This window comes from Morus notabilis, unplaced genomic scaffold (assembly GCF_000414095.1).
Source record: "Morus notabilis unplaced genomic scaffold, ASM41409v2 Scaffold297, whole genome shotgun sequence".
Taxonomy (NCBI): domain Eukaryota; kingdom Viridiplantae; phylum Streptophyta; class Magnoliopsida; order Rosales; family Moraceae; genus Morus; species Morus notabilis.
In genome coordinates, this window is record NW_010357726.1 from 391,450 (window position 1) to 400,026 (window position 8,577).

The 8,577-nt window shown below is 36.0% G+C and overlaps 1 protein-coding gene across 3 annotated transcripts; it reads left to right on the top strand.

Moving 5' to 3' along the window:
- Positions 1–3,893: 3,893 nt before the first annotated feature.
- LOC21407004 (silicon efflux transporter LSI2) lies at positions 3,894–8,382 on the top strand. Of its 3 annotated transcripts, XM_024175612.1 has the most exons (5): positions 3,894–3,913; positions 4,654–4,746; positions 5,408–6,492; positions 6,588–6,777; positions 7,826–8,382. In XM_024175612.1, the coding sequence occupies exons 3-5, from the start codon at positions 5,509–5,511 to the stop codon at positions 8,089–8,091; spliced, it is 1,440 nt and encodes a 479-aa protein (XP_024031380.1). In that variant the 5' UTR covers positions 3,894–3,913; positions 4,654–4,746; positions 5,408–5,508; the 3' UTR covers positions 8,092–8,382. The 3 variants fall into 3 exon arrangements, with proteins under 3 accessions (XP_024031380.1, XP_024031376.1, XP_010089085.1); XM_024175608.1 differs by lacking the exon at positions 3,894–3,913 and having other exon boundaries at positions 4,578–4,746; XM_010090783.2 differs by lacking the exons at positions 3,894–3,913; positions 4,654–4,746 and having other exon boundaries at positions 5,269–6,492.
- The last annotated feature ends 195 nt before the right edge of the window (positions 8,383–8,577 follow it).

The window sequence follows — 8,577 nt, forward strand, 5'->3', positions numbered from 1 at the left end:
AGCCCTAGTTTTTTAGTGTGGCCGAAATTCTCATAGAGGAAAAAGAAAGCAAAATATTTTTCTCTAAAAATTCCACATCGTGCATGCGTTGGTGTTTGTGGAAATTCGAGTGTTTAAGAAACCTATTTTGTCTCACGTGTGCCACACACACGTCTACGTGGAATCAAGGAATTAACGTGGAAGACTTTGGTATTCTAGACACAAAGCTTGGAGCAAGGACTGTTCGTGGTCAAAGAAATTCAAGTTATCATCCGAGTCGGCTTCCAGGTATTTTTCGGTTGATCCTTGAATGATGTAAATTAATGTGATTAATTTATTCGTGCATAAATTAATATAATCTATAGAGTATCTCAAAAGTTTTATGAAAATTTTTGTTATACACGATCCGCTGTTTCCCCACCACGCTTCCGCACCCGAATTCGATTCGGGAACCAGCATATTGTTACTCTCAGTCTCACAAATGCTAATCAATAACTCTTTTTCCTAGATGGATTCAAAGTATTTCATGAAGATATGGATGAGCTCATCAACAATGTCGTTGATCTTAACATACATTCTGAAAAAACTATTGACCAAGCTTCTAACTCCAGATGCGTTTGAATTTGATTTTTATTATGGTTGTGTAATGTTTTTTTTTTTGCTTCATTTGAACTATGTGGTTTTAGGACTTTGTTATGCAGGTTTCATTTCATGTGATGTTTTCTTTTGCATCATGGACTTCTTTTGCATCAATGTGATTTTCTTTTGCATCAATGTGGTTGTGTAATGTTGTTGCTGGAACTTTATTATCTAGATCTAGGTTTGGACTTTGGTGTTGGAACTTTATTATCTATGCTTGGACTTTGGTACTTTGTTAAGATCTTTACAAAATGGACTGAAATCTACAATTTCGTGTCAATTTCGGTTCACCAGATTCGTGTCGTGTCTCGGGTTCGCAGGTCAATTCGTGTCGCGTGTCACTTTCGGTTCGTGTCGTGTCGACCCGCAACTTGACCGTGTCGTGTTCGTGTCGCGGTTCTCAATTATTTTCGTGTCACGGGTCGTGTACAGGTCACATGAAAAAAAAACTGACACGGCACAAACACGACACGAACACGACACGCGACACGAATTGACACCCCTAATCAATAGTTTTGATGAATGCCTTCATGCGGGCTTTCCGATAGGAGTAATTCGAACCATCAAGGAGAGGAGGATGTGAGACCGAGCCACCTTTTATTAGAAAATCCATCCCTGTTATAACAGACAAACTCCAAAAATCTCACTAAGCAAACGCTTAGTGAACCGAAAAATCTGATACCAATTGAAAGGTCTATTTTTAACCGGGTGTCACAAAGAATGTTGTAACACTCGTTGTAACACTGATGGCGAATCACGGTCCAGACGGGCTTTAAAGTGACATTAGTGCACTTTCCACTCCGTGCGACCTGTGGACACGAATGTCGGACCGAAAAACACACTCCGTGCGGGCTTTGTTTTGCAATTTTTTCTTTTTATTTTTCCAACTGAAATTCGAAACTGCTGCATTAGTGGATGATTAACTCTGCACTAGTGCAGGGTACGAAAGCTTCAGCAATAACCAACATTATTGCTCGGTTTATGGACATTTAACCTCCAAATCTTGTTATATTTTGGAGCAGATGCATCTGGAAGTTTCAAATGTTGTAATCTCTGAATTGAATCACCATAAGCCGTGAATAAATTTGATTTATTCACCATTATTCCAGCTTTGTAACATCCCCTACAACAGGCTATATAAAGGGGTCTCTCCAGCTATTTGAGAGCACATCTTCACAGAACTCTCCTCTTTGTTCTCTCGTTTTCCTTTGAGTCTTTCTTGCAGTTCTTTGTAGTTCGGTTTTGGTGATAGAGGAAATGTCCGAGTTCTAGTTCGCCGGACGGTTCTGATACTGTTTCGAGCTACCGTTGTTGTCGTTGTATTCTAGGAGACAGACGTCCAACGTTACCTTAAGCATTTGTTAGATGAGACGAATCTGTTTTAATAAAAGTGTGGTTCACGTGCCTCGAGATCCTTGCAATTTCATTTTCCGAGTTTGGTAGAAAGGTTAAATAGTGTTCTACAATTTCGTTATTTTGATCTTGCAAAAGTTATTATTATTCGTTGCATTATACATATTTTTGCTAACATATATATCAACTAACATTAGACAGTTTTTCAACGTGTTGTTATTTATATAATGTCCCTCTTATGCACTTGTGGATTTGAATACTATTATACTTTTTTGATTTACTTTCTTGAATATTATTATACTTCCTGATTTACTTTCCTTATTACCACTGACCAATCCATTTAAAACATGTGGTTGAGAGTGACATATTACAACCCACAAAATAGCATTTATTCTTGCATTTCGAAGATGTTGGACCGTTCTTTGAAAACCATGATTTGGAATGATGTGGCGCAATAAAGGCTAGCCTTAGGCCTTGGAAAATTTTTATTTTATTTGGGGGGCCTTGGATTGTTGCCCAAGTTTATATACTTGTTGCCCAAGTCAGATACTTAGTGCCTAGGCTAAATCATCCTACAAATATGGTGCATTTTCTGGTCATGATAAGTGTAAGCAAAACACAAGTGAAAGTGTGTGGAGTAACGGGGTCTTAGTCAAAACTCAAACACTCTTTTGTGTCAACATATGTAAGTTCAAGATTTCATTCTCTTTCAACTTTCGTTTTACTAATGCTTATGGGCAAAGTCTGAAGTCCGTAAATGTAATTTTTTTTCGTATTCTCATGTAACACAATTATTATGCGTGTGTAATATTTGATTTGTTAAGTTTAGAGCTCGTTTAGTCATATGATTTGAGTTTTAATTCTAATTTATCACAGTAAAAAGTTTTCACAAAAAGTCACATCTAATTTTTTTTCTTGCTATAATAAAAAACTCTCACAAAAAATCACATCTTAACTTGAATTAAAAACTCGAATCGAGACTAAATATTTACGTATATTGAATTATATTTTTTTGAATGTTACACTTAAGTTTTACACACTCAGACGAAACGAATGATGTTATAAGAAAATACTGAAAAAGCTACATTTGCTGGACTTAAAAGACATCTCCAATCATTATATTCTATACAAAATTTCTTTTATGCCATACTGGAGGCTGATAAAACCTCATGCACGGATTGATCTTGTTACCGGCAAAGCAGAGCTTTCTTCTTGTCATTCTTGTCCTGTGAAACGTTGCTCTAAGCCTCTGACTTGTGTTTGTTTTTACTGGTGAGTTAATTTTGGCCTTGGTTTCTGATGCAAGTAAAATGTCGTTTGAGAATTGCTATTGGTCAATTAATGATTGATGGAAGCGTATAATGGAGTGTGAATCAAATTCACGATTAACATTTAGTCAAAATGTCTTCACAATAATTTTGCTATTTTCACGATTCTCGCATTTTGCAGGTGTTACACGAATAATTACGAAAATTCACAACACAAAACCCTAAAAAAAAAAATTAAATTAAATAAAGAGTTGGGTGTTACACGAATTACCACGAAAATTCACAACACAAAAAAATCATCCGAGAGGAAAATAGAGAGATGAAAATGTCATATTATTTCACTTAGTTAGGATATTTGACGACTCTAGCATTCCTATTTTATTTAATTACAATATTTTTTAAAATAATTTCTAATATATATTAAATAAATATATAAACTGTCAAATGGGTCAAGCTCATCATGGGTAATCAAATGACAAACAATACCCACTTTTGTCTCTCAGATACCAAACCAAGGAAAAAGGAAAAAAAAAAATGTATATTTATAAAGAAGCTTTTGTGTATGTCCCTCAGCTTATGGATTTGATTAATGTCGTTTGTTAAACAGAAATCATGGAAAGTTGAAAACCTTACTGAGGCTGCGACAATAAGGACAATCACTCAAAGCAAATGAGGTGCGCTCTTTTCAAGTCTTTCAGTTGAGGATATTGCTTATTAATTTCTACCCACAAACTAATTTTCACTCTTTTTTTTCCCCCATGCTTGATTAGTTAGTAAAGAGAGTACTAAGTGTGTGTTTCTCACCGCGTGCTTTTCTTTTTGCATGGTTATCATTTATAAGACGTTACTCTTTTGAAGGCCCACCTCTTTAATAAACTTTGAAAAGCTTGCACTTCAAGACAGATATTTATATATCTTTTTTCCTTTGTGATGTCGTAACAATAATGATATTAGCTGCCAGTGTGTAAACTGTTAATTTTTGTACCAACTTGTTGAGACCCATCTTCTTCTATCTTTGTCAAAATGAATATCTGCCAGTTGCCCACATGAAGGGAGGCCATGACATTGGCAGATTGAATTTTCAAATTTGTAGCTGGAAGAAAACTGACACATGCTTTGACAAAAAAGGTGGCAAAGATTACAGGACGACGGGCCTTTTTTCTTGGTCTTACTAAAGGAAAATCAACATCAATTGTTGAAATTTGACTTGTTTTGTTAAGTGAGACTCAACGACAATTTTTGTTTTAATGAGATTCAGATATTTTCAACCACCATTTAATACGTGATAAGGCGTTGCGATCAGATTTATCTAATTATATTCTGCTTGAGTATGCGCTTAAACGCGAAAATGCAATAATTTGTTGTGCTGTCTTTTGTTGGAGTCAAGTTGATATACCTTTGTAAATTTGGACAGGGACACTATGGTACCTATCTTCGAAGGTTTCAGATTTCTGGCTTTCTTCATGCTGAGCTACTCAAGTGGTGTCTCGGAATTCGTCTACAAATGGTAGTACTTGAAAGCTACTAAAAAGTTCAACCGTTTTTTGTATTTTTATGATAACATAGCTTTCCTTTCATCAAAGCGTCTTTGTTAGCTGTGTTTTTTTTTTAATCTTTCAGTTGAATCAAAGCTAGAGGTCTTGTCACTCATTTTAACACAAGTGTTAAACTAGGGAGTCAAATATATTACATATATACATAGAACATTTGCAAGTAAAGCATTAAATTTCTAGAAAAATACTTGACATTTGGAGATTTAACTCAAGAATCTAAATTTTTTTTTTTTTGCTTTTTTCAGTAGCAGTAGTTGTGGGAATCAAACACAGAACAAGACATTATTTACTGTAACCAAAAAACACGCTATAAAACCCTGTTACATGTTCTCGTCTTTAGAAGAGTTCTCCTTCCTTCTAAGTTCAAAGCAAGTTTAGCAGTTTTTTTTTTATTATAAAAATAACAATTTGGAATTAGATTCCCATAAGAACTGTTCCGCTTATTCGTTTTCCCTCCTGTTATGTTTGAGGGTGCAAGCTAGAAGCTTTATATGCAAATTTAGCTTCTACTGTTCCATTTATTTGATAAATCTAGTTTTCTTTTTTTCCTTTTAAAAGCTTTTTTTTTCTAGTTTCAAAAAATGGCCTTAGCCTCTCCTGACAAGGTGGTTCTAGGTTCAATTGCCTTTGCAGTTTTCTGGTTTTTGGCAGTTTTCCCTTCGGTTCCTTTTCTACCTATAGGCAGGACTGCAGGGTCCCTCCTAGCAGCTATTCTCATGATCGTCTTTAAGGTCATAACCCCAGATGAAGCATATGATTCCATTGATCTCTCAATCCTTGGTCTCCTCTTTGGAACCATGGTTGTTGGTCTCTATCTCGAAAGAGCCGACATGTTCAAGTACTTGGGGCGATTGCTCTCATGGAAGTGTCAGGGGGCGAAGGATTTGCTTTGCCGAATCTGTGTGATATCCGCTCTCTCGAGCGCATTGTTCACCAACGACACCAGTTGCATTGTCCTGACTGAATTCGTCCTGCAAACCGCGAAGCAAAACAACATCAAGCCCCATCCTTTCTTGCTGGCCTTAGCCTCTAGTGCAAACATTGGCTCTTCAGCAACTCCTATTGGCAATCCACAGAACTTGGTCATCGCCATACAAAGCAAAATCTCATTTGGCCAATTCTTACTGGGACTCTTCCCTGCCATGCTAGTTGGTGTCATTGTGAACATGTCAATTCTCCTATGCATGTATTGGAGATTGTTGTCTGGTGAAAAAGACGAAGAAATCGAGTTGGAGGAAGGCAATTTCAAGAAAACATCCGCAACTCCTCAGTCCTTGGATTTAACAGCTTCAAATGCTATGCCTTCAAACCTCAATGAAGGAAGTCCTGAATCAGAAGCTGAGAAGGAAGTAATTAACTCCCCAAGTTTAAATGATACCAAAGGAGATATAGAAAGTGGCAAGATCTGCATGAGTTCAACAGATCATGATCTGAATATTGCTGATACAACTGCTCAAACATTGGAGGGATGTAATGGACCAAATGAGAGTACAGAAATGGTGAAAGACACAACAGAAAGTGAAAAGGAAGGACCAAGCAGAGCATGGAAGAGACTGGCATGGAAAATATGCACATACCTTGTTACAATTGGCATGTTGATTGGTTTGCTAATGGGATTCAACATGTCATGGACTGTGCTTACAGCCTCACTTGCTCTCGTCGTCCTCGACTTCAAAGATGCCGGGCCTTGCCTCGAGAAGGTAAAATCTCATTGCCTCCTATACCAGAAACTTCTTTTTTTTAACACTTTTCAAAGCTCCTTTGACAATATAGTATTCATGTCTTATTGAATCAGGTCTCATACTCTCTCTTGCTACTTTTCTGCGGAATGTTTATCACGGTTGAAGGATTCAACGGAACCGGGATACCTAATACTCTATGGAACCTTACAAAGCCTTATGCAGAGATTAATCATGTTTCTGGCATGGTTATGCTTGCTCTTGTTATACTTGTCCTCTCAAATATTGCCTCAAATGTCCCTACTGGTAAGTTTCTGCTTGTTATTTGTTTGATCATTACCACGTAGGACCCCTTTTTTAAGGATTAGAAAGTTAGTTAATTCAGGTTGTTATGCACAACTTTCAGTGGAATAAATAAATAAGTGGTGGGAACGACTACCATAAAAAATTTTTAAATCATTTAAAGCCCATATCTAACAATGAGTAGGGTCTTAAGGTTTTTTATTTTCCCATCTTCCTGTGTCTATCACATTGATGTCATTTATTTTCTTATTTAATGTCTAACAAGTTTACACATATTTTTCAGTTTGGTCCATTTGATTTGTCCCATGAGGAAAATTACCTTCTACTATCAGCTACTTTCTTTAGTCTAATAAATAAATTTGAATACACTTCCACCTCCTCTGTATATTCAGTTAACCTGAAAGTAAAGTACCACAAAGGAAAAAGGCCATGGCCGTCAGAAATTAAGGATTAAAGCGTCGTTTTTTTCATTAATTTGAATTATAACTCAAGTTTTTACTACAGTGTTTCTCTCACAAAATTCAAATTCAACATTTTATACTACATTATTTTCTCTCACATGAATTCACTTTTTAACTCAAGTTTTTAACTCAAACGAAAGAAATACACGAAAATATTGCTTACTAATCTAAAAGACTATTTACACACTTAATTGGTATACCAAATAATAGCAGCTTTATTTGACCAATAAAAATCCATTCACTGTTAAGAGTATAAAATTGTTGATAACTTAAGTTTTTAGGAGAAATGGTAAACTTAAGTGGTATCAAAGTAGGAAGTTCTAAGTTTAAACTGTTGTAACTATATCATTTAAAAATTATCATCACATGTTAGACATTTAATGTATTTCGGATTTATCATTAAATATTCATATGTTGCGCTTTCTACTAGTATTTACCCCTATGTTACCTATTATCCGACTTGCATCGGAAGGGAGTTTTAAGAGTATAAAACTATTATTTTCCCATCTCCTAACAAGTTAATATTTTACAAGAATTGGTTAACTAGCGCATACTAATTAGTGTGTTCATATCATTATGTCTCTTCTCAGTTCTTCTGCTAGGAGGGAGAGTAGCAGCCCATGCAGCAGCCACATCACCACATGAAGTTAAAAAGGCATGGCTTATCTTGGCATGGGTGAGCACGGTTGCTGGGAACCTGTCACTGCCGGGCTCAGCCGCGAATCTGATCGTCTGCGAGCAGGCTCACCGCGCTCAGTCCGGAAAATACACTCTCTCCTTTTGGACTCATCTCAAGTTTGGCCTTCCTTCAACACTCATTGTCACAGCAATTGGCCTAACTCTTATAAGGGGATGATGAACCTAAGGTGTGGAACTCAAGTAGATGAATGTAATAAAGGTCCAAGGATTTTGCTTCAAGGTTCAAATGGCAACTATCAATCGTTTCTCTTGTACATTCTCATCCTCATTTTTTGTCCTTGTTAGTTGTTAACTAGGCAAGTCATTGGTTTCATGTTATCCTGGGGCCCAGAATATGTTGATATTTCTCTAAATTGATCTTTGTAATTGCAGTTGTCTTAATGATATGAGATAAAAGCATGGCATTATAAATCCTATCAATTATTGGCATCTCTTCTTTTTTCTTATGTTTTTTAAATCATTCTACAACAAGGTTCTTACTCACAGCACAAATTTTTAACCGTTGGATCATGTTAAAATTATATTAAAATAATAAAAAAAAAAACACAGAACAGACATTTTTGATACCGACAGTCTAAAACAGGAAACCTCCCGGTAGTTATTTTTTTAAACCATGCGGTAGAAATCTTCATTTTTTTTCCTC

What these genes read in the sequence shown, in the direction of transcription:
- LOC21407004 (XM_010090783.2), top strand. Translation starts at nt 5,374, where the DNA reads ATGGCCTTAGCCTCTCCTGACAAGGTGGTTCTAGGTTCAATTGCCTTT. An exon ending in CCGGGCCTTGCCTCGAGAAG is followed by an intron (nt 6,493 to 6,587) that starts GTAAAATCTCAT and finishes TTATTGAATCAG; the next exon opens with GTCTCATACTCTCTCTTGCT. An exon ending in TGCCTCAAATGTCCCTACTG is followed by an intron (nt 6,778 to 7,825) that starts GTAAGTTTCTGC and finishes GTCTCTTCTCAG; the next exon opens with TTCTTCTGCTAGGAGGGAGA.